This window comes from Tigriopus californicus, chromosome 9, assembly GCF_007210705.1.
Source record: "Tigriopus californicus strain San Diego chromosome 9, Tcal_SD_v2.1, whole genome shotgun sequence".
In the NCBI taxonomy this organism is placed as follows: domain Eukaryota; kingdom Metazoa; phylum Arthropoda; class Copepoda; order Harpacticoida; family Harpacticidae; genus Tigriopus; species Tigriopus californicus.
The window spans coordinates 13,834,665-13,860,442 of NC_081448.1; the positions used below are offsets into that span (position 1 = coordinate 13,834,665).

At 45.2% G+C, this 25,778-nt stretch overlaps 1 protein-coding gene across 2 annotated transcripts in view; it reads left to right on the forward strand.

Annotated features, from left to right (window-relative positions):
- LOC131886850 (optomotor-blind protein-like) overlaps positions 1-17,528 on the forward strand; it is an 18,733-nt gene extending 1,205 nt beyond the window's left edge. The window contains exons 2-9 of one of the 2 annotated variants that reach the window (XM_059235276.1): positions 5,037-8,056; positions 8,395-8,508; positions 8,897-9,050; positions 9,793-9,855; positions 13,161-13,307; positions 13,478-13,557; positions 14,068-14,267; positions 15,849-17,528. In XM_059235276.1, the coding sequence (XP_059091259.1) occupies positions 7,455-8,056; positions 8,395-8,508; positions 8,897-9,050; positions 9,793-9,855; positions 13,161-13,307; positions 13,478-13,557; positions 14,068-14,267; positions 15,849-16,588 (2,100 nt within the window). In that variant the 5' untranslated portion in view covers positions 5,037-7,454 and the 3' untranslated portion in view covers positions 16,589-17,528. Of the gene's footprint in view, positions 1-5,036; positions 8,057-8,394; positions 8,509-8,896; positions 9,051-9,792; positions 9,856-13,160; positions 13,308-13,477; positions 13,558-14,055; positions 14,268-15,848 lie in introns of both variants that reach the window. The other variant, XM_059235277.1, reaches the window with a different exon arrangement.
- The last annotated feature ends 8,250 nt before the right edge of the window (positions 17,529-25,778 follow it).

Below are 25,778 nucleotides of genomic sequence, written 5' to 3' on the forward strand. Positions count from 1 at the left end.
GGAATTCTAGTCTCTTCTCTCTCTTTTCTCGGCTTACTTCTTAGAGATTAGAGACACGTGATCAGAAAGTTGATTTTTCTCGTAAGTGTGTTCATTTTAAAACTATTGACAGGGAAAGCTGTAATAATTTTTTTGGAAAGTAATTATTTTCCCTAAACGGTTTGTGAGTAATAATCTATTTCTCAAAGCTGATTTATAAGATATTTTTCTCTTCAGAGCCAAAGCTTCCTCCATGAAAAAAAGACGCATACTCATTTCTAACGCTTTATAGGTAGATGAATATCCACTCTTTAATAAATTGAATATAATCTGCCCTGTTAATGTTTTAGTCTGCATATCTTTGTATTCCTACAATGAATCAATTTCTTAACCACTTTTCATCTTTCATTTCACAATACCCAAACTTGTCTAAAATTGAACAAAAAATAACTCAACAATTCAAATATTAATGTCAGAGAAGACCTTTCTGTTCTACTTTATTATAGTGTGTCCGCCAGTTAGCCCTGTCTCATAGAGCATTCGGGGACAGCCGTGTATGTTCTTGTTGTCGCAACATGGATATGCTTCGTTAAATGAAATGGAGCTGAAACTTTTTTCATGCTCATGACATGAAGACACACTCATGTGTATATGTACTCGTATTATACGTTCAAGCGAGAGTCCGACTTACTTGAGACGTACTCAGATTTCGGGATGATGCTTTTGAGTCAGGAGGGAACGAGACTGCGACAAAATTTGTCATGAATGATAAAACGAGCCAATCAATTTCTCTCAGCCCCTCGAACACACAAAAGAAGCATCAGCATTGAAGAACGGGGTTAGGTCTTCATTTTCGAGGCAAATCAGATATTCAATTGATTTTCGAGCGTGGCGAGAAATGTGAGCCACTCGAACGAACTTCGAAGCAAATGTCATGACTTGGGCCAACTTGCTCGATGTGGTTTGAACTCGCTTCTGGCTTTGGTTGGTTGAACAGTGTATACACTACATGCAAGCTCGCCAACCAACACTCAACCACAAAGCCCGGATCATTAATGGGGCTCTGACCCGACTAAACGTTGTTCTCACTCGCGTTTGTAAACGTACACGCTCAATGGCTTTGAATTCATACTATCCATTGTTCAAGTAGGTGTAACATTAGGTTATCTGTATTCGAACATGAAATTAGAAAAGATGAAAAATCCTGGCTCTAAAATTTCGGAGGTGCCCCAATTTTCAGGCATGTTCGTTTCGTTTGGTTCGTTCGTCGAATGGTGGTAGTAATAAGTGAGGCTCAACTTTGGTGGCAGGTTAATGGCTCCATTACAAGTTCATGCAGTTTGGTCGAGGAGAAACCAATACCACCAAAACCATTCGCCATCGTGCAGCCTCCCAATGCAGCTCAAGATGGAGATGCTGATGGAAATATAATAATGGGGAAGAAATTTGCAGTTCCTCCTTTTCTTAGATGCCCTCGCTGACTCTTGAATTGGGGCCAAGAACCATCCACTCACGAGTGTGAACCATTCCAAGTTGGCAAAAGCGTTCCTTCATTTCTTTACACAGTACCAAGAGCAAGTGGGACTTGGTTCAGCAGGCATTCCAGGTATTCACAGCATGAGCTGTTTGATGGAAAATGAGGCTGGGGGCTTTCAAACACCATCCATCAAAACGCTGAAAGCTGATTGTGTCTTCGTGTTTGTTTTCGCTCTGGGTGATCTTCCAGATCTCTTGAATTCCATGGTGGAACACCAATGTTTGACTCGGAACCAGTCTCACCAATTTTTTTAAATGAACAAGATCCTTGATTGATGCAATTTCAACCACATCACGTTAGCTAGTATTGAAAGAGCGAATTGTTTCTTTTGAAATACCGTTAGTCGAGGTGCCCATCTAACCCTTGGCGAGCATATCGGTGCCAAGCTGAATGAACTTGTGTTTCGAATCTCCATTTTTCACGTCTTGGAATTCATTTCCAGAATCATCACGGCTTGGCCGTCAAAGCTGCGAGATCTCCCACGCGATTTGAACTGGGTCTGAATGCTCAATTTCCAACCACTGACGACCTCCATGTTCGTTTGGCTGGTTAGCTTGTCTTTGGGATTGACATTTGTGATGACAACTGGTGGTGGTTGTTCATTGATATTCACAGATCAAGCTGCACCAAGGAATTTTAATTGCTTCTCAACTGTCGCTGAGAACAGTTGGCTTGGAATGGTGCAAAATTTGGGTTCAATTGTCGAATGGGAACGAAGCTTGTCGTCCAACCGACGAACGTGTCGATTTACCCAGTTTATGAGGAATTAATTGACCGAGCCGGGCGGGTCATTACACGTGCTTCAAATTGGGGGTTGTGGCCTGGTAAATGATCGGATTTCGGTGTAATTACAGTGTTTGCCAACAATTTGAAATTCAAATCGTGCCTTGTCTCCCTTGGGCACATGTCATCTTTCTTTGATTGCCCATGTGAGCGAGCGAGATGGAGTAGGAGTTATTCCTGGATTTGGTTTCAAGTGCAGGAGTTTTCTCCAATATGCTATATTGAGACGTATCATGGACAAGGGCTGCAATTGAATGAGCCAATCTCACCGTTCCCTTACCCTTCCATCCAGCAACCTTTGGACAAGGGTCGTTGGAAATGAGGAGAATTTGGAATTTGAATTGCAAAACAGGGAAATAACTAACCAAATTGTCGATAGAACGAACCTCATTTACGTCGTGGTCCAAAGAGATGGATCGGCTCTCAGGGTCAGGCTTGCTTAAACTAGAGTGGGAAGTAATGCTACTTTATGGATGAGTTGAAGCAACCTTTGCGACATAAAGACTTTGGCTCATATTGAATTTCATAATCAATGTTCTCAAGATGATGATAACACGCGGCTTTGTTTTTTTTGCATGGAGTTTGCTTAGTACCTAGATAGCACACTTTTTCTTAGATATCACACACTCTGTAGACTGCAGATCAGGTTGTAATTGGTATAGCATGTTCAGAACGAAACAAGTATTTTCAAAAAGTTTCCTAAAAAAAAGCTTTTTTTATCCTCCCCCGATCTGAAGTTGTGCCCCACCCTGTACTGGATCTAGCTGCTCAGATTTGAATATTCGTCAGGCTCATCCCCAGACAGAATCACGAGTTGTGGTCAGGCATCCTCATGATTTAGGGAATTGATCTCCTGAAATTGCATGGGAGGTGGTCGTTTGGCAACCACGTCGATGATGGCCTCAATATTCAGATTTCACGGGAAAAAGAGTCCATTTTTTCTTACCTCTCTCTCTCCTTCCCTTCCCTGTAAGTAAAGCACCGAGCTCTTCTAGATTCCTTGGCGTATTCTAATCTTGGCGTTCCAAATCGTATGCAGCACCAGGTTCTTCCTCCCCCAATCGCTCCACTTCTAGTTAAGCCTCTTTTTTTCTGGGAGGAAATGTTGATGATGACCACGATGAAGAGGCAGAAGACTAGAAGGATCGGTGAATAAACTCTTGACCATTAATGTGAATGGATGACCAAGGGAAATGGTTCGATTGATGCCAAAAGAGGCTGGAACTTGGCCATTTGTTTGGGAGATAAACTCTTTTCATAGGTAAATGGTTGACCATGGACATGGACGGACACAAAACCACTCGATCAAGTCACGGGTTGCCAGAAAATCGAACCGCTACTTTTCAGATCCAACCAGAGGTCAAGATAGCTCCACAGATGACGATGATGATGATGATGATGACGATGACGATGACCTGGGTCTGATCCGTTGATCGAAACCTGGAACTAATGAGTTCACTCATCGATCTGAAATTGAGACCCTCGAATTCTTCCCCACCTGAGGATTCGAATGGCGAGAATCCGGTTATCCGGGATCGAGATGGCAAAAACCAAATTGATATTGACAGTTTGGAAAGGAATTCGCTTCGCCCGCTTCCCAACTTGAAGTGATATTCATCAAGGCCAGGGAGGCGTCCCTCAGTCGTGTAAGCCTATCAAGTGTGCAAAGATTACACACATTCCTTCATCCAACATGAAACCCAATCGACTTTCTTGGCCGGGGCAAGAAGCACACATAAGAAGGCTCAAACCATCTCTATTCTCCGAGTTATGACTATAAGGGTGGGCAGATTGATCCTCTTGGCCTCTCCCTTCCTTCATGTTTCATTCCGTCTCCCTCTCTGGGTTCCAGAAACCCAACCATCATCAGAATGAGCTTGAGCTATCATCACCCTTCTCGCTCCCATTCTCTTGTTGTACTTGTACTTGAATGTAGAAAGAACCATTCACATTGGCTGCCGATATGCCACAACACGCTGTGGCTCTCCATGTTCAGCGTGTTTACATTACTGTAAATAAGGAACATGTGAATAGAGCATTGGGATCGTCAGCGAGAGTATTGTTCTTGCTCAAGCGAGGCCGACATTGTTTGAGAATCCCCCGAAGCCTGCGGTCTTATTTGTGTAACTACAATCCTACACCTGTAGTCACACCGAGATGCTGGTTGAAATAGGCCCGATACCCATAAGGTACACACAATAAGTAGGAATTGAATCCTGGCTAGCCACTGTCCCAGTTGTCCAATCCTGGGAGTGTACTCTGAAGGAGTGACCCCAAACAAGAAGTCTTCAAATGCATGCTTGCTTGCTTGCTTGAGGGTCGAAATTAGATTACAATGAAGGAATCAATCAACCGCAAACATCCGAAGAGTCCTCAGAACAAATGATCAGACGGTGACCACATCACAACAATGGAAATGTGCCGAACCAAAAGGGGTTGTTGGCCCTTTTTCTGAGCCATGACCGAGTGCTTTTTCAAATCATCCTCATCAACATCAAGGCGCTGCTGGCTCTTTTTTGCCGCACTTTGATGCCTTTTTCGTTCGTTTCTTCCTGTTCCGTTTATCCGGGATTCTCCTCTTTCCCCCTGAGTGCTTTCTCGAGATCTCTGTCCATGTATTTCTAACAGGAGGCGGTGGCAAAGTTAGAAAGCTTATACGAGAATATGGGTTCAGTAGAGTACGTAGGTAGTAGATACTCTGGTCGCCGTTGTGTATTTATCACTTTGTGCATTCTAGGACTTGAAAAGACTTTACTTGGCCAGGGGATGGATCTCAAGGGGAAAAACAGACGGAAAAGGAGAAAAAAGGCGTGTGCGGAAAGAGTGATAAATTTGCCAATAAATTTCCTCCTCAATGCCTAGTTGCACAACTCAGGAGGCGGATTGAGGAGAGCATCGCTTTCCCACTTCTTTTGACTTGTTCTTCTTCTTCGGGAGATCAAGCTAGAGCTCTAGATCAAGCCATCTGAAATGCATCGTATTCTGAGAGTGGTCGAGGATTGAGGGAGGTCATCCGAAGGAAGCCTCATCTCTATTCTCCCCTTGCCCTTGTTTCCGTACATTCCTCTAAAGAGGTCAAAGTGCGGATATGCGAGTCCAACGCACTCACCAACCATCTCACAAAAGCACATAAGCACATGCACGCATGCTTTGCTCATGGAAAGAAGAGGACTTGGCTGATGGTTGGTTGGATGGTTGGTTGGTTGGAACTAGCCCATGTTGTGATGGAAAGTCATTGTGCTCTGGCGTGATTACAAGTCCAAAAAAAGACGACTGCTGATGATGGGTGGTCGGTCAATGGTTGATAGGTGAGTGGGTAAGTTCTTCCATCTCAAGTCCTAAGCTCTGGAGTTCGTGTCCGAGATGAAAGGTCATCTCCGGAGTGGTCTCTCTCTATGTACGTATATGATGGTAATGATGTTGTTGCTGTTCTTGAAGGAGGACGACTTGCAATGGTCTTCCATGGGGAGTTCTGGGTGGCTTTGAGAGGCATCGAGGTCAGAACTTCAAGCTTGGCCGAGGTGTCAAGGGCTTCGGAGAAGAAGGCCAAAGAAGCTCCCGATGTTTTCCCTGCCAGAGAGGACTGTTCCTGCTGACTTGAGCTTTGACCCCTCCCCTTTTTGGGCCTGCGTCCAGGGTGTCGCCACCAATCACGTGTCCGGCACCTCGTTATCACCACTCCACTCCTCGACACCCAAAGTCTCTTTCTTTCTTTCCATCTCTCTCTCTCCCTCTCGCACACTCATTCTCTCCCCTGGCCCTCTCTCTCTCTCTCTCATTCTACACCTTCCTTCGTTCTTCTTCGTTACTCCACGTCTTCTTCGCTCTTTTTCCAACCAAGTGTGTTTTTGAGCACCCAAAAGGCTGGCAGCGGCAGCGCTCAGCCACCAACACCACCATCACCACTTCTTCGTCCAACACCACCACCACCACCACAACGAACACGCCAGATGAACCAGGAGAGGCAGAGTGGGTTCATGGAGGAGATCGAGTCCATCCACATAGAGGACACACTCTTCTGGTTCCTTCCTTCCTTTTGAGAAGCGTCCGAGCATTCACTCTTCCTCACCCACACCCATCCCCATCCACCCATAGAGAGAAAGAGAGAGACAGAGAGACATAGTATATAGTATTTGCAGTACAATGCTGTATACGAACGTCCGGGCGTACACGCCCGGAGGCTCAATCCAAAAGGAGTGAGGATCGAGTCGGAACCAAAAGCCGAAGAACAACAATATCAGCGGGGAAGAGGGCTAGAAGAATCGGTAGAATGTAGAATTGGGGAACGAGGAGGTGCTGCTGGTGGTGGTGGACCTAGAGCTGCTGTTCTTCTCGAGGAGGAGACCTCGAACCATGTGTGGGTAACAAGTGAAGGCGAGAAGAGATGTCGCTCTGAGAGTGTCGAAGACAGCGGCGACGACACTCTCGGTCCTCCATCAGAGGCGCCTCTGGCAAGCACCCCACAAAATAACCGAGCTCCTTCCTCGATCCTACCACCGTCGAGGAGGGCACAGAAGACAGACAACTGGATCGAGGGAACGAGAACGAAGCCGGAGAAGGAAGCAGAAGGAGGAGGAGGAGGAGAAGGAGGAGGAAGAGGGGAGAAGAACGAGAAGAACGAGAACGTGGAGGAGAAGGAGAAGGAGGACACACTTAAGTGTTAGTTGGGGCGCCGTGCGGGAGAAGAGGCCTTCTTTGCATGCTGGTGGGCCAATTCTTACACTCTTGTGTCCATTTCTCCAGGTGGTGCTGGGGAAGACTACTCCCGACTCCCAAAGAGTGTTAGAACTGGAAGTCCTTTTACGGAGTGAGTGGTGGCATGGTGTCGCGTCTTCGCCAGTGTCGGCGACAACGTCTTGGATCTTCGGAAATCCCCCCTCCTCTCGCCTCTTCTCTTTCCCTTTCGTCTCTCGGCCTCTCCATCAAATCGCTTCAATTGCCGGTGATAGTGTCACTTTGTCAAAGACTTTTCTCAGCCCAAGTGTGTGTGTCCCCACCCTGTGGAATTAACTAGACTCTCGGATTGGGACCCTGGTCCCCAACCATACCCAAGACCACATTGCATTGATACGATCATACAATCGAAATCAACCATCGGCATTGAACACGACTGAACTTGAACCCATGCCGATGGATCAGTGAATATCGATATGCCATGAATGTGTGCGACATTATGCGGTTCAAGCCTGAGCACCTACCTCATTCAGTCACATCACCCACAACTATCGAGTCCCCCGATCCTCCCTCGAGCCCCGTGGCCTCTCCCAAGCGAGACGACCTCTCCCCATCGGCCACTCGCTCCACATCCATGACCTCAACCACCAAAGAAACCAACTCATACTCATCCCCCTTCATGTCGCCCTCCATTCACCATCGGGGTAGTCCACCCAACAATGGACCATCACCCAAATCTCCAGGATCTCAAAGCAAGAGCTCGGACTTTAGTGTGAACTCCCTGCTGACTCCACCTCCGGCGGGTTATCCCCTCCCGGGCCTGCCGGGCCTGAATCGATCCTCGATGTCTTTGTCGAGTGCGTTTTCCCCGGCGGCTGGAGGCCTCTTCCCCAAATTCCCCGGGTTTGGATCGCCTCATCCGGGATTCTTTGGGGCGGGCATGGGCGATCCCATGGCGTCCAGTATGAGCCCCATGGAGGAAGATGGAGTGCAGGATGACCCGAAGGTGACCCTCGAATCCAAAGAGCTCTGGATGCAGTTCCACCAATTGGGAACGGAGATGGTGATAACGAAATCAGGAAGGTGAGTCGGAATTGGAATGCTTCGAGGTTTCTATTCAACCATATCTTTCGCTTTGTGCGTGTCACAAATTTCAACGACAAATCAAGTTCAATGAATGACAGTCCACCTAACTTGGACGTGATTGGCTTGAGGTCCAGACCAGAGGCAGCAACAAAAATATGTCATGTTTTCATCAGAAGGGGGCTTTAAAATTCCCTTCCCTTTTTTCCATTGAAATCTGGTTCTCTTTGAAACGCTCCTCTTTTCTTTCTCCCTTTTTCTGTGCCCGACGAAGGGCTATGATTACGAATTTATGAAAGAAAACTGGAAATGAATGTTCACTGCCACGTTACTTTTAGGCAAATGTTCCCCCAAATGAAGTTCCGAGCCTCCGGATTGGATCCCAAGTCAAAATACATCCTTCTACTCGACATTGTGGCAGCCGACGATTACCGATATAAATTCCACAACAGGTAAGAAGAGTAACCGACCTTTTTGGCTTCATCTGAGGCACCTACTACGAACGGGACACAGGGGAGGGAGGAAACGGCTATGAAAATTCCATTTGTGTGGGAGACTGACTACTGGGGGGAATTGAGGAATTTGAAGGCGGAAGGCGAGCTCTATTCATGAAGGCAAATCTCTTTTGACATGATTTCTCAACGAAATCAATTTTGCAAGACCGATTCGTCATGAGAACCTCCCTCCAAATGATGTGACACATGAGTGCATTGCGATGCCAATGGAGCCTCTCTCCGTACACATGGCACGGCTACAACTTCTCGATGATTACATACATGCATACCAACATATTCGACCTCAAGCAAATGAAAACCCCTTCTTCGCCTTACTCTGTTCTAGTCGATGGATGATTGCGGGTAAAGCAGATCCAGAAATGCCAAAGAGGATGTACATTCATCCCGACAGTCCGGCTACGGGCGAGCAATGGATGCAAAAGGTGGTGTCCTTCCATAAACTGAAACTCACCAACAACATCTCGGACAAACACGGATTCGTAAGTACTCACCGATTTGTACTTCTGGTTAGATCAGACACGCATGCATTCAGGGTAGATAGATACACTACGTGCTAGATTGGCTTGTAGAGTGGCTTAGGGTGGTTTTTACCCGCTGTTGTTGGTCCGGATCAGGCCTGACCACACAGCAAGTTGAGTTCACTTCGTGGACAATCTCGAGACGTGATCAAGGTAATATATGTCGTCTTGGTTTGTAACCAGCATCATTATTATCATCATCAACATCTCGGTTTTGATTGACGTCCAATCTCAGACCATTTTGAAGACCATTCATGGTGGAAACCGTAATTGATTGATTTGTACCAAAAGATCATTGAACAGGAAATTGTGGGACGTCACCGCATACACGTCCTACATAAGCTTGAGACACATAAAAAAACATTCCCAATTTCAAGGAGCGCCATCATAAGATTCATGTAACTTGACGGAGCTTTAATTTCGGTGAGCGACTTCCATTTTGAGCCCAATCAGTCGAAGTAGTATGTTGGTTTCTTGTAGGTTTAATAAGAAACCATTCTCACTGCTCTTATTAGTCACCATTCAGAGAATCTCCGCCTGTTTCCATCTCGATCCCATTGACTAAAGTCAGACCCAGACCCTCTTGTACTGTACATGTTGTAGAATACAGAACGCACATATAACCAATATATATATGCGATCATACCAGGTCACAATTTTTGCCCAAGTGATGACCATTTTTTCCTTTCTGGATTTTTTCTAGTTTTCCTCCAACCTGTCATCTCATCCTGCCAATCATAGTCAAAATTCGCAGGGTGTTTCAATAGTGAGTAGCAGTTCATCCGTAAGGTACATAAGATGCTGGAGCAGCTCCATGACAAGCACAGCTCATCCATTGAATGCGTTTGCGGGGTCGGTGCTTGGCCAATCAATTGATCGCTTCGTGAGATGTGATCGAAATCGTGGGCGATCCCCTCGCTCACCAGACCCCATTTCAAAAGAGAGAGAAAGAAAAGAGATCGATCCGCCAGGATTGATGCCGATCCAAGCAATTAGCCTGGGTTTTCCTGGGGGGGGGCATGTGGGGAGGGGGGAAGGGGGAGGGAAACGCGTGCTTTCTGAACTTATCCGTGCCTTTTTCTAAGGTAAAGGGCAGCCATAGAGGAAACGAGGGGCTCCCTGTACTATTTTCGCATTCTTTGGGATTGATCTGTCCTTGACAAGACATACTTTCTGTGGACTGGTAGACAACCAGTGCTGAACAATGGATTGGCAGAGCACATTCTCCGGTATTCAGGATGACAGTTTGAAGACGTTCTGATTAATTTGCACCCGTCCCGGACAGAGACAATTGAATTGAAAAATTGTTGGCCGGACTGTCTGGTCCCGAATATGCATCACCTTTCAATTCAATTTGGCTCCGTCATTTCCACGTCAGGCTTCCTAATTTGGACACAAATGCCAATGCACTTGAACAGATTGAACCGTATTTTTCCCCATTTGTGTTCGTTGTGTGCCTGGCCCGTTTGAAATTTTCAACTTATGGTGTGTTTGTGGTGGGTTCTTTTAGTTCATTTTCACATGTCGTCAATAAATGGTCAACCAAGGAGGGTCACTTTGGGCGGCTTGGCCAGCCACGAGCTTGCTGTTTACCATGTTTACCAATTCTTGAGCATGACAACAAAGACTAATGGAGATGTGTGGAGATTGGAATCTCCAGTGCTCTTGGAGGGAGACGAGAGATCTTCCGTGTCGCGTCTTTTCTTTCCAGGGAGTTTCTCGACTTGATCTGTTAAGAGGACTATCTAACAAGGATCAAGGCTGGGAAATTTCCCACCCATCAAGTTTCCTCATGTTGTAAACCATTTTTCCACCGTATCGGTTCTTGATGGGTCTGCTTCTTCCTCTTTGAGAGAAGTCCACTACCCAGATCATGTACCCGCGCAAATAGTGTAAGTTTGAATGCCCTCAGGGTTGAGATGGTTGGATGGTTGGATGGTCGGATGGTCGGATGGTCGGATAGTCGGATAGTTGGACTCATTGTTGGCTAGTGGGAGTCGAGAGGGAGGCTGAAATTGACCCTAGATGCTGATCAAGTTGGACTCGAGGCGAAAAGGGTCTTTAAAAGAATCGTATTGTCTAATGTCTGAAACGAGCGGAGCCAGGGGAGGGCTACCCCCGCACCTTCTGTCTTATCGGGAACCACTGCCGAGAATGTAAGACTAAATGTAGCCCGGTCCCACTTGGTGGCTGTGACTGGATGGTCCAAATCTCTCAATTTCTCCCTTGAGATCAAATACTGGCCCTCAAGAGCTGTGGGCTCGATCTCATTTAGACGAAACGATGTCGACCTCACTTGAGGCAGGGAAGCGAATCTCGCTGGCAGTTTGAAACCCAAGTTTCCTCACTGATGCTTACACACACCGCCTTCTCAAATGGAATTCTTGACAAATGGAGAGGCGAAATGCCAGAAAGTGTCCCTGGCTTTGACAGATGACACACAGCGACCCTGATCAAATTAAGCATACGGCACGCTGCACGCACTTTTCCTTATTTGAGGGACAAATTTGGCCCCGACGAATGCCAATGTCTGGCTGGTATGGTCCATTCCACCCTTCTTCCCTCTCCCTTCCTCTCAATCCCTTCCTCCTCTTCTCCTTCTTGTTCCTCCTTGCACTCATCAGTTTGGAGCTCTCCCTGTCCATTGGAATGGAATGTCTTTAAGAATTACATCTGCTTTTGTTGTAAACGTGGCTACTCAACCACAAACGGCAAAGCGGCGTCAATCAACCTCGCTGAGCTTCCAAATCCCAGAAATCCAATCCAGTATCACCCTTCTCGATCTTGAAGGTCTCGCTGGCTCTGAAGCGATGGGTAGTTGTTGTATCGCGTAGTACTAGTGTTGGGTGGGCGAATTTTTGTGAAGACTGCATGGGTGGAGAATGAATAGTTCACGTTTTCACGGTTTGATTCTTGTCATTTTGAGAAAAGAAGGAACGAAAATAATTATCCCGTCATTAAAAGTTGCTCTTGACAGGTCATCAATAAGGCTCCTATCAAACAGGGTGGCTGGAGCTAGTCCAAGCAGCCGCCCGACGCCTCATGGGCAAGAAACAGGCTTGAAAGCTCCCTTCACTTGAGTTGGAAGGACTAATGGTAGTTGTCGGTCGACGTCGTTTCGTAGAGGCTTAAGTCAGCCCTTAGGTTACTCGAGTCACCCTGTGGAAATGTGTGCGGTGGTTCTTTCCCCTTCAACTTCGGTCATTGGTTGAGGTCAGAAATGAAGCAAATCTGGAACAAAAGTTCCGTAATGATGTGCGTGGACTCTCCTGGAATCATTCATCATGAGCAAAGAAAAAGCTCGTCGACCATTTTGATGTCGCTCCCATTCGTATTCTTTGGGAGGGCCTCATTACTGGAAGACTGAAAGACTCCGGAGACTTTTCTCCATTTACAGTAATACCGTACTCTAAAGACCTCTCTGCAATCCCTGGGATGCTGCCTGCTTAACCATCGATTGCCTACCTACCTGCTAACTTGCCTGCCTGGCTGGTTGTGAAGTGGAAAAATACCAATCCGATACAATCCGCTTCGAGCATTGCCATGTGATGTGTATGAATGCTGTCTGTGCAAGAGCTCTTTGACAATCTTTGGTTGCTTCCAATTGGTTGCGTTCCAATCCAAAAAGGAGAAGACGACCAAGCGAACCTAGCGAGACACCCTCGGGCAATTTGCAACTCGTTCAGTCGAACCTGACCGGAATAAATGTGCGCCTATTGTCATGTCACTCCAAATCTCTTTTGAGCCGACTTGGCCCAATCATCAACCACGAACTGCTCGATCGACACTCCATGTAAAAAAGTACCACGAGTTGATCCTCTTTTATCTTTTCTTTCAATCAAGAATTGGAAAAAATCTTAGACCATCGACCATCGAGAAGTCAGAGAATCTTGGTTAAGCAGCAAATCTCTTGCTCGAGGGCGTGGGTTCAAATCCCACTCTCGGAACTCTCGGAATGGAAACGTTCATGTTTCTCTGAAACTTCAACCCACCCTTGTCAGCTACTCTAGCTTTACTCTAGTCTCAATTATCCATCCTCAACTCAGTTTGGTTTCTTGTTCTTCCTTGTAGACGATTCTAAATTCGATGCACAAGTACCAGCCCAGGTTTCACCTTGTCAGAGCCAATGACATCTTGAAGTTACCCTACTCCACGTTCAGGACGTATGTCTTCAAAGAGACTGAATTCATCGCAGTGACCGCTTACCAGAACGAAAAGGTAAGGTCGAATCATTGTCCGTATTATGCGTACTTGCACAGCTTCCGGTGATCTGCTATTGAATCACCAATTAGGAAATGGTTGCTCTTTGTGGGCGATAAAAATCTTCCCAATGATGGCTGACTCCTTATCATATCTATAATGTCATTTCCTCTTCTCTTTTTGCGCAGATTACCCAATTGAAAATAGATCACAATCCCTTTGCCAAGGGCTTCCGAGATACAGGAGCCGGAAGCAAATCACAGAAAAAGTAAGTTACGTGCATACAACTGTCACTGGGTCTAATCCATCCACTCAAAACATATCGAGGACTTCATTGTATCAAGCTGGGGCAGGGGGTAGAAACTGAAGAGTCATCGAGGTTTTCGGAATTAATTTCTCTAATATGGTCGACTTCAATCGTGCATATGTACGTAAGCGATTGAAATACTGCGCACAAGAAGTATGTCGCTTACGTGACCTTTTCTCTTTGATGACTCAAGTGCTTCAACGTTTGAGAAAAGAAAGCGACTCCATAGAGCTCATTTTCAATATATTAAAGTTATGTCTACAAGCCCGGTTTGATTGTACGCTTAACGGGTTATTGAATCGCTCTTCAATGACTTTTGATAATCTCCACGATACGACCCTCAATAAAAGGAATCGTTAATGTGTCATTTAATGGCCATTAGAAGTGGAAGTCGTTCGATCTGAGCCAGAACCATAAATCTATAACTCTCTTGTAAATTCAAGTTCCTAATGGTTTTAGCCCTCCCAACAGGCGGCCTGGGGGCATTGGCACCTATGGTGGATCCTCGCCCAATCCAGACGAAACCTACCACAAACTCCCGGCCTCGTTCCATCATGGTGGGTTCCATCGATTCGCCAGTCAACATCCTCACAGTTCCTCGCACCATTCTGAAGGTGAAGAGGACGAGGATCGCGTGGACGTGGTGGGATTCCGAAGACATTCGCCTAATGGTGAGTGCTGTTCATGGTTTCATATCAAAGCCAAGCCACCACAAGTGTCGGGGTGGGTGATGAAATCGGGTCCTAAAAAAGTCGAGGATCATTAGCGACGCCATATTTAGAGCTAGGAACGTAATGCTGCACAGAAGTTGGCGAGGAACGAGTACTTAGGGAGGGAGGAGTGGGACGGAGGTGCACTAGGTACACTTCGTAGAAGAAGTTAAGTAACTACCTACATGCGTCAACACTTCATCATTGTGGACGTGACTGGCACTAAAAATATGGAGCCTTCCTAATTGAAGACGTTTAATTGGTATGCTATTTGAGTTTGAAAATGAGTTGATTGGAAGAGAGTGGCAGACTTGTTCAATAGGGTTGGAATTCTTCAAGGTGGAGAGGGCCTTCATTTTTTGTAGTGCTTCCGGTGTGTGTAGGGTGCACCTTATCAAAGTTCCATGCATACCGTAGGTTGTATTCAGCACCTTAAAAATGAGTTAATTTTGGATCCATGCTGCGCAACTATTTCTCCCTCAAAATCTTTTATGAGGCGTAATTAAACACTGGTGTAGAGTATGTGTGCATTATTGTGTGCCACCATTTAGTTTCTCTTCCTCACGCTCTCCTCAGGCCTTATCGTGGTTCACACATTCCACGCTTGCTGCAATGGGACTCAGTGGGACCCAAGTGGGTACAAATTTAGTACCACAGCTTTGGCGCGTTAGAAAATTAAACCGCTTTCAGATCTATCTGATTGTAGGTATATTAACATTAGAAACAAACGGGCGTTGTTGGTTAACTTAAAGGAAAAGAGGAAAATATACCTTAGGGATGAAGACATTCTAGACACTCCATTTAAGGAACCAATTCCCGTGAAGGCAGGTGGAAATTCATTTCCTCGAGCCATCTGATATCACTCCACGATTCTTTAGATTACCAACACTGAGGAGAAAAGACACCACCAACTAGAATTGAAAAGACCAAGTGGCTCAGACCGTTGTTTTTTTCTAGACAGTGTGTGGTAATGTGAAGCTCTTGCACCTCCCACCTAATATCACCTGACTAACCAGAATTTTCTTGGAACACTGTCCCACGTCTGTATTCAGCTATTGTCCCTTTTTTCCTCCTAAGTATGGAAATCCCAGTTGCCTTTGGCACACACATAAACACAAAGTAAATCTGATGGCTAGATTAGATGAATTGGAACCCTCTTCACCTTCTTAATGAAAGGGTGGTCATGCATTAGAAGTGGCTTACAGTACTGCTCGCACATGTACATACATACTGCAAGTACAAGGCTCAGTACCATTGGGAGTGCTTTCGAGGCAAGAAACATCATCTTGAAATGACTTCAAAATTCAATGTGGGACCAGGAAAAAATGAAAAATGTGAGATGAACTCTAAAATCATCCGAGCGTGAGGTCGAGTCATCGTCTAAACGGAACAATTTTGATAATTTGTGGCCCCGATAGATTATACGTCAAGTAGAGGGGGAGCAAGACCTAGCGGCTTGACAATCTCGCCCAGGGTTCGAGACACATTTTCGAGATGGGACGATTTCGCTGATGTTTCATTAACCTCTTTTCCCAATTATAGGTCATTCAGAGAACAATAACGGAGATAATCATTTGTCAGCTTTCAAACTGGCCCATGAAGCAGCCATGAGCGGGGTAGCAGCAGCCGTGGCAGCGGCAAGCAAGTCCTCTTCAGTCGTGGATGGCAGCAGTCCTCCGAGTCAAAACGTGAGTCTGGGCCCACCCTCACACCCTCCCAATTTCCCCTACCACCATCTCCTACCAGGCATCTATCCACCGGGTCTCCAACACCTCCATCACTTACTCAGTCAATCGGGTGCCGCCACGGGAACGCCCTCGCCGCCTGTTCTCAGTCTCCCTGGCTTGGCCGGCTTAGCTAATCACCTCAATCCCATGCTTTTAAACGCTCAGCTAGCCCTGGCAGCCCACCACAATCCATTGTTGGCCTCGGCCTATGCCAACTTGAACTCATCCGGCCTCGTGGCGGCCTCCGCAGCAGCCGACCGGCTCCGACAAAATCGCTTCTCTCCGTACCCATCGCCTGGCGCGAATAGTTCGGCTAGTACCCCGAACCCGGGACCTACGAGCCCCACCATCTCGGCGGGCTCATCGGGCGGGTCAGCTTTTGAAAGTGTGGTACCCCGAGCCTTGAGCCCCGGATCGGACTCCGGTCATCCATGTCCCAAGTCGAAGGCCAGTGACTTAATGTCGATCGAGAAGATGGTCAACGGTCTAGATAGCAAGTCAAAAACGCTCCCCGAAGGAGACGTCAAACCAAAGCCTGCAATTCTGGCCGAGTAGCTTGGCCTTCAATTTGGAGACGATGCTGAAATCGATCCGGAAGACTACATATGTGGCACGTTGAAAGTGATGTTTGAATGTATATTTAAAAAAAATAAGTGTCCTGTGATATCCATTTCTGGCAAAAGATCAGTAGTAATAATGATGAAATTATGTCCAGGCAAGTGAGCCAAGAGAAGTTGTTTTCGCGCATTTCTTGCCTGCTATTGATCCCTTAGAGTAATAACGAAAATTCAAGCGCAACATTGGGAAATGAATTGGAAGGCTTTGTACTGACTCAAGATTTCTCCCCATTTAAGATGGTCAATATGGCCCAAGTGGCAAAGTGTGGCTGATTCTCCCATTTCTTATATGAGTCTATGAACGGCTCTCAACATGGTCGTTGACGGTTAAGATGAAAGCTGAAATTTCTTGAAATATGTCAATCCACTTGATAAGTAAGTTGTTTTCCCCCAAAACGCCATCGCATCTCACATAAAACCTGTATTTGGACTTTGAAATCCATGAAAAACGTGAATGAAAGTATTCCCAAGGCTCAACACTGGTTTCTAAACAAGGGAGCAATAATTTCTTGTTTTCTTCTGGAGGAGTCTGGCTCATTTTGTGTTCGGTAGTTAGAAGTGTTCGTCTCGAAAAAGAGCTACTTAACTGAAATTTGATCCACGTGTCCTTCAAAACAGAAAGCAAGGCTTCAGTGAAAGAATGTTCATTTGGTGAATAAAAAGAAATCCACCAGCTGTTATCCATCCCAACATCGTACATACGTACATGTAGATGAGACATCCATCGAATACTCTCCCTTACTCTTCATGATTCATGTGGTCTCATGTGTTTCCATAGCTTGATTTAAAAGCATCTTCCCCACACATCCATTGTCGATTTTGGTCACACTAATCCATTGTTGTCGAATGGAACGAACAATAAACAAATTATTCTAAAGGCCACAACGTGCGCATTTCTTTTTGGTGCTGATCTATCAACGTATCCCCTTCGTAAATCATTCGAGGAGAGACACCCTTAAGGGTGTAATGAGGGGGCCTGACGCCATCGCGGAGCTAAGTGATAAGGGCATTTTGCCAACCTAATATTTCATTTCAGAGCTTTCTAATTAAACAAAAAATTCTCGTGCTAAAAGTGCATTAGAAGATTTATTCCAATGACCACACCACCTCCATGCCCACTTCTTCAGCCGAGAGGGCTAAGCAAATCATTGGAGAGAGGGAAAGAGCCGCCAAGGATTGTTGGCCCTACTTGGACAAAGAGAGAAGCTTATATTGACCAAATGATCTCATATGCCATGTTGCAATGCCATTAAACAAGAGTTGCAGGGGTCTCTTTTCATAAAGATTGGATCGTAATTATCAAGTTTATGACCTGGGGTGCGGGGCTCGGCCGCGTCTACACTGAACGAAGCGGTTCGCCAACCAACGACAATTCAGGCTGCTGTGCATTCTCTCTCACTCATTCACGCACTCACCCACCCGATCCTTCTCCACACTTGGAAGGGTGGATGGTCGATGGTGGTGGGGACTGTGGGTTTTTTGGTAATGGCACTTGCTCGTTCACTCACTTTGGTTTGGTTTACCTAATGCCCCCGTGTGTCCACAGCGTTCTTGGGAGCTCGGACTAGTGCTTGTTTTAGCGCATGACGGTCATTAAGGCAAAAATGAAAGGAGTGTTTGCAGAGAGAGATTGAAACCTGAGAATTACTCGTACCTACCTCTCTACTTACTACATACTCGACAGCAGGATTGTCGACCCACGACGTTGACCACTACAGGAGTGTGTAGGAGCTCTGATGAATTTGCCGCATGCTTCTTCCCTCATAACCGGGGTCAGAAAGAAATGAGGCACTGCGCCAATTTGTATAGTTACGTAGCTCATCTGAATTTGAGTGGACAGGGTGGCTGAAAATGGCAAAGGTTGGGAAGGGTTCCAGGTTTGTCAACCATTAATGCATTTGTTGTTGAAACGTGAGTGGAAAAAAGAGAGAGGTTGGGGTTTGATAAATCATTCCTGTTAGACATTGTGTCGGGTTGGAAGGATAGGGGCAAAAACTGAGCGGAGCAATGGACAAACTAATTCAATAATATGTTCTGGAGCTCCAAGCGGATTGGAATTGCTTCGATTTTTCTCATGTCCTTTTATGCATTGAGAAATGTTCAACTCTTTCTTCTCATGATGAGAACAAAAAAAGTCCAAAGGTCAGCTCTGATTGTGAAAGGAACCGAAATGAGGTCACGAATCGGAATATAATGATGCCCTTGAATTCAATTCCCCCGGGTTGGATCCAAACAGCTCGAAGACCCCTTGTTTTACTCATCTAGACAAAGACGCAAGACATTCGGTCTGATTTGTGATTACCGAAGGTGTATTTATTTGTCTCTGTCTTTGATTACCCCTTCATAATTAGCAGTGTACTCGTCTGCCTCACTGCTGAGTGTAGCCTTCATTTTAGCATGGGTTTCAATTTGGAGCTCGTTTTTCATGCCAAGCAAGAAGTGACACATTCGTAATTGATGTTAATGAATCTCTGTCAATTGTGTTTTTTAGACCTCACTTTAGAACGCTCTCGAGCCAATTAGAAATAGCCAAAGCCTAACTGACAAGACATATCATAGTGTATCAGGAAAATTCATTAACAGCACATTTCCGTAGATTCAAAGGACTTTGGAGTCGATCGATGTTCGTCGAGGACTATAAAAGAGCCACTTTCCGAGTGTCATCTACATATCTAATTATCTTTAATGCTTCAAGTTTATTCCAAAGCAAATTAATTTCACCGCAATCCATTTGGTTTAATAACTCTCGTATATTTCAACTCGATATGATCCGAATCGTCGTTCGAGGCCTCTCTGTTTGTATGCGTCAAAGGCGTTTGATTTCGACGTAGATAAGACAAAAGTCAAATGGCAAACCAGCAGTGTTTGTAATAGAAACTGCTCGCCAATTAATGCACTTTGCGGGTGAAACAAAACCTGTCGTGATATTCCAATCACAATCAAGGCGAGGCCTAATTTGTCCTCCAACTTAATATCCAGTACAAGATAATCACCCTTTAAACTCCGGCTCTCTCTAATTTTCGAGGTGAGACAGACTGAGTCGCGTCAGTCTTGAATCCGGCGATGGTTTATGTATGACTTTATTGGGACAGACACTTCGTGTCCCAGATAGAGGTCTCGCAATGTGGTTCAATGGACGGATTGCAACAAGAAGTGGATGAGCCTCGCCCTTGGCCAAACCAATCCTGAAATGACATGCCATATTTCTGCGGTGGCTTTTACGACACCTCAGGGGAGAGTTCGGGGACCAAATAGATCGATGTGACCCGGCCCCGTTGGCAATTCCAATGCCCACCCACCCCTCGAAGCAATGCTGGAGCACCGTGTTAAAAATGCAAATACTCGCACAAACATTTCCACCAACACGTTGCAACACCAGCCTTGGTCTGGTTCTAATTGGTTTGAGGATCACCTGCCAAATGCCGTGTATCGTGTTGGAATAAATGAATGGTGGAAATTGCCAGGGTCATTTTTGGCATATAGTCTAGTGTTCCTTGAAGTTATTTTGGAAACAATTGAGACCGAAAAAGGTTATCCAGATGAGCGATATTGGGTGAGAAATGAAATGATAATTATTTTTGGTACAGAAATATGGGAAGGGCACTTAAGATGAACAAAACAACTTACGGGACATGGGGCAGTGAGGTAAGAAGCGCATAAGAACGGCTGATCCGAATTAATAAAACCCAAGTCGGAACCAGACTCAAACAAATGTAAAGTAATCAAATTATGAGGGAGTGGGATTGTTCCCCAATGATATTTGTTTACAATTGAAGGCTTTTGGTCAAGAAGGTTATTTGACTCTGTGTCTATGCATACGGACATACTCTATGTACACCCTAAGGTTGGTGTTTCAAGACCGAATACAGAAACAGAAACAAATATAACCGGGTTATCGATCGTGAATCTAACCATTTTCCACGTCCACAACTGGCTGCCACTTGGTCGCGTTAGCGCCTTTATCTAGCTCTGCGATCACTATCTATGAGGTGTCCCCGGATCAACACGAGACCACCTTTGAGGCTGTTCCTTCCGACCTCGCCTCCTTTTGAGGGTTTATGCGCTCGATCCATGCAAAGGCAATAAAAGCTGTTGGAGATGACACTGATAACGGAAATGAATTGGGACAAAGGCAATGACACCAACCAACATAACATCATGGAACAGAGACAAAGGAGGAGAAGGTGACGGCGATGGCGGCTAGCTCAGAGTTTGCGCTTGCTGTAGTGTGGCACGTCGTATTTACGTACTGTGGATAGACAAAGCCAAGTCATGGAGGCCGTGTCAAGTAATGGCAGTGTAGTCATTGAATATTCTTGTTAATGGCGGAGAAGGTCATAAAAAAGCGGGAACCCGTAATTATCAATAACGATATATCATCAAACTTGGGAACTGGGTCCGCCAAACCACTTGATTCCACTCACCCTCCACTTGCTGTAAAGTTGTTATGCCAGAAATGATTAATGAATCAAACACTTGATTTTTTTCTCTTCCTTTACCTTGTCCTCGCCCAACCACTTCTTCTGCAAATGGAGTTATGAACGTCATGTATTCAATTCAACGTAATTGTCTGCCAGAAGCATGTATCCATTTAGTGATCCCCTCCCCACTTTAAAATGGGCCAAAAGGCTGACGAGGGTCGTGAATCATGGAGTTCTTGACGTAATCAGCAGTGAAATTCTGTTGTTGAAAGGAGCTGAATGGTCATATGTACCTTTAGTTTTGTTCCCTTCGTTCAAAGAGATATGTGGATGGGGATGTGCTTGTTGTAAGTAATGCACTCCCACATGTTCCATTCGGTTCCATTGTTCCACTCCACCCGAGAGATATTCTTATACCCCCGGCCCCCCATTGTGGATGGCAAAAGAAATCCCAGTGGACGAATTAGAGATCTCTAACAGACCACATTGGTCCAACGAGCTCCATTTCCTTCCTTTTCCATCTACCTTATCTATCCATATGAAGGGAACAGTGTGTCCAATTGGGATCCCCTTTATGGCTTGGCACACTCTGTGCACCCACTACAAGAGACTTCGGCTCTGCGATCTTTGACTGCTAGATTACTTAGGCGATATTGTTCGTTCTTGTGGTTTGGTGTAACCACACTCACATTGGATGAAAATCGGATTGCCTTTCTGGTTCCAAAACAGACCTTCAGTGGTCCAATCGTGGTTACTATCCGAGTGTGAGTAAAATGAGAGTTGTTTTTTTTTCTTTTGAAAAACAGCTCAAAGCCAAAACATGATGTCGATTACTGATCCATGAGGTGCCATGTCATAAAAGTGAAGAAAATGGCACTAATTCATTCCAAAGCTCCTAAAAATGTAGAAACGCTTTTACCCTGGCAAAAACTGACAAAATACGCCCAATTGATCTAATAAAGACAATCATCTCCTGACTTGCCTCGTTCAACGCTCATATTAGACGAGAGGGGATCTTCTGGAATCGCCATCTCCCATCCTATTGAACAATAATTCTCGCTTGAGGTGCTCTCGAGATGTCGAAAAGGCGCTGCAGCAGTCCTGCTCGCTATTGTAATAATCATCCACTATTTGTGGACGCCTCAGTACACAATTCGCTCCCCCTTTAACCGAATGCGAGCCCTTCCTGGATTTTCCTGTCAAGTAACGTCAAAGACACCCTTTTCCCTAAAAAAGCCAGTCTGACATGAAACACATTGAATCTACTCAGTCTCCCTTACGCCAACAAAGCACCCAAGTTTGGAAAGTTATCCTAGTCGTTGCACAATGGCCACCAACACATTCAGTCGAAGACTACTTTTGTCGTGCTTTTTCGTGTCTCTAAAAGACGCAGGAATTCGTTCAAGCTCTTTAGTTAGCTGTAAATTATGGCACATTTCTGGCCTTTCTGTCCTACGCGGACCAAGTCTCGGCAACACCTCCGTCACCCACGCTACGGTCCAAATCGAACTATGCTCTCGGGACATGGCTTGACCGAATGAATCCCAAAGAAAGATGACAAAATCAATGGCGTGGAAAACTGGACACATTCGCTCAAACCCCACCCCAGCAACTTAGCTTCTGGTAAACTCGGGCCATGTCGTAGAGTGTGCTTATGGGTCTCCGCCAAGTTGAGACTCTGGAAATTGGGCGTGCAAAACGAGCACACCCAGTCATTCAGAACCACAATGTTCCTTCACACTGACGTTGTCATGCCCCCAAGAGAATCATTGACACAAAATACCGCATCACAAACTGTGCACATCAAGGGCATTTCCTCAGTTTTGTTCAAGCCCTAGCTCTACTTGGTGCGATGAAGGTTTGCATGACAAGTTTAAAAACAAACAAACATATTTTTAGGTATGCTTGAGAACCACACATGGACCATGGAAATACCATCGCCGATGATATTTTCACCCCCCGACATTTTTGAGTTTTGTGTCATGGCTTGGAATGAGTGAATGAGGGTGTTCGCAAAAGCGTGAAATATCGCACCATTAACAAAATGATGTCATCTCGTCCCTATTGGAGGCCAAGAGACCCATTGTCCCCATCATCAGACAACATGTAATGTGGGTCCAATCTAGGGACCGAGGCTACTCTTAGATGTAGCATTTTGGGGACAAAAACCAAAGAAATTGGGAACAACCACCCCCGTGGATTACATGGAGTGTGAAGAGTCATCCATAACTATCAGCCATCTTATAAACATAGATCCTAAAAATGATCGAATTATATTGCGGTCGGTCCCAAAATATGGGGACCATTCATTTTCGCGAAAGAACTTGCGCCGACAACTGTTTTTTATGAGACTGGCTCCTGCATATCTTAACCACGCGGACAATAGTTCGTTCGTTGATGGGTCTTGATTGTGGCTTTTTAGTGGACTCGGGACCATCTTCACACAACCATTGGTGCGGTTACACGTCCGTGGTAAGTCCATGGGATATGCAACGTTAGAGACACGTGCATGAATGGATGTGTCACCAAATCCACATGAATATTCCAAGGAAGTCGCCCTCAATTTCCAATTCTCAATTCCTTCGATTCATTGAGCTTCATGATTCATTTCGCTCCTTGGAACTAAAATAAGTGATTCTCTGAAACCGCATTGGAAGCTTTCAAGAACTGGACATGAGTCTTTGAATGTAGTTTGGTAATATTGTGCTTCATTCGTTTTCTCGACTTCGTTCCGATGTCTCTGGTTACATGTGAGGATTTCCCTTTTCCACAAAATTGTTGGGCGGAACGAAAGGTTTGGAATTTCTCCCCATTCCCCAAACATGGCGTCACACCACAGATCGTCAATTGCCGAGCCCACTGATTCTAATATTAGAGTCATCGTTAGTATTTGAGAACGACTATAAGGCCAAGTTTCGTTGGGGTAATTTCTTCAGTGCTCCACGTTAGTCACTCTCAGATTATTTCGCTCTCGCTCATGAGCCGAGTTGGCACCAATCGTTTGAATAGTTTGGATTTGTTCTGGATCATCTTTTGATTTGTTTTCCCGTCGTGGGAACAATAGGACCAGAACCGCTTTCCAAAGGACCCAGACTCGCCAAACTCTTCGAAAAATACAATGTTTTCTCTAGTTTGAATTCAAGCGTAAACTCAAGATGAAGATTTGATCAATTTATGCTGATTAAATTTGAATGGTTATAACAGTGTTTTTTTTACGTGTATAATGCTACCTTGCTGTGATTAAGCCAGCATCTAATATAGATTTTAATAGATGATTGAATATGTTCAGTTTTTGTCAGATGGTACTTATTTATCACCAATCTGTGCCACTTATACGTATGCATATTGAACGAGAGTGTTTTTGGTTCTACTCCACATGAGGATCAATATTGATGTTGATGCTTGAGCAATTATGTTCTTTTTGTCTTCCTTTCCCATGGATCTTCTTGTTTGTACAATATGTACATGTATCTCTTTTCTCTCTCTTTTGTGTGAAAGGATGGAGGAAACGCAACTCTTTGAGAACCAAGGGACCATTGACAATAAAACAAGTCCTCCGCTCAGGCCACCGATATGAAGCCATTTCGAGGATCAGATTGTTGGTAAATAGTGGAGTCCATTACATCAAGGGACATAATCAATGAGGACAACTTTTCATGAGGATGTGACCAAAGGATATCTCGACCATTTGGGAACGAGGTCATTTCCGATATCTATCACGCCCTCAAAATCTATGCTAGCCCAGCGAGGTCGAACGGCTTTCCTCCTGTTGACATGTCATCAATTGGAACTCCCTTGTTGGCATCTATTTGTCTTCCAACGATCCTTGATTCATCCACGGTCCTCGACTCCATGAGCGGAAATACAACGGTAAAAAATTGTCAAAAGCCCAAGACAATAGACTTGGAAAAACTTGGACCACAAAGAGACCATCCATCAAAGCCTCTGATGTTCAACCTAACTCACTTCACCAATCACCCAATTCTATCGTTGCATCGTCATATTTTCTGCCTTCTGTACGATCCTTGTGTGAGTTGGGTCTGAATGGCATTTTGCCGAAATTATGATTGGCTTTGCACGTGTCCCTCATGTATCTGTGTCCATGTGCACTCAAGAGACCTTTTCATTACGATGCACGAGTGTATGGACAAAGTGGAAATAGTGCTACTAGCGAGCTAGTCACATGTAGATTCCGATTCGAGTGTGTGTACACGTTCCTGAGATGGATGTAATGCTATTTTGCTCGCTCCCTTCTAGGAATGGATCCATGTACGAGTATGAAGTACACACACAGTCCGTAGTACGAAGTGTGCCAATGGAACGAACAATCAAGGGCCATTGGCCAACGACGCTCAAGATCATTGGGGGTTATTAGCGTTGATTTGTAAGCTGAGAATCATCCGTGTTTGGAAACATTCCCTAGGAGGTGATGATAAAAAATGATAAGGCTTTTTCCGATAAAAGTAAGGGGATGTGAATGAAATGAAAATAAAAAACAGTCAAAATTGTTTCCAGGATGATGTTTGGAGTTGAACGCGGTTCCGCGTGTATCAGATTAGAATCTGATGAATTTTAATCTTTTTTTTCATGGAATGTGACCAAATTTCACTTTTGGAACACGGAAGAGGACCGTGGTTAGAAAAGACATATTCATTTCGTAGAAGTGAGGTTGGATTAGCATTTGCATGCTTCTAGGTTGACATTGTT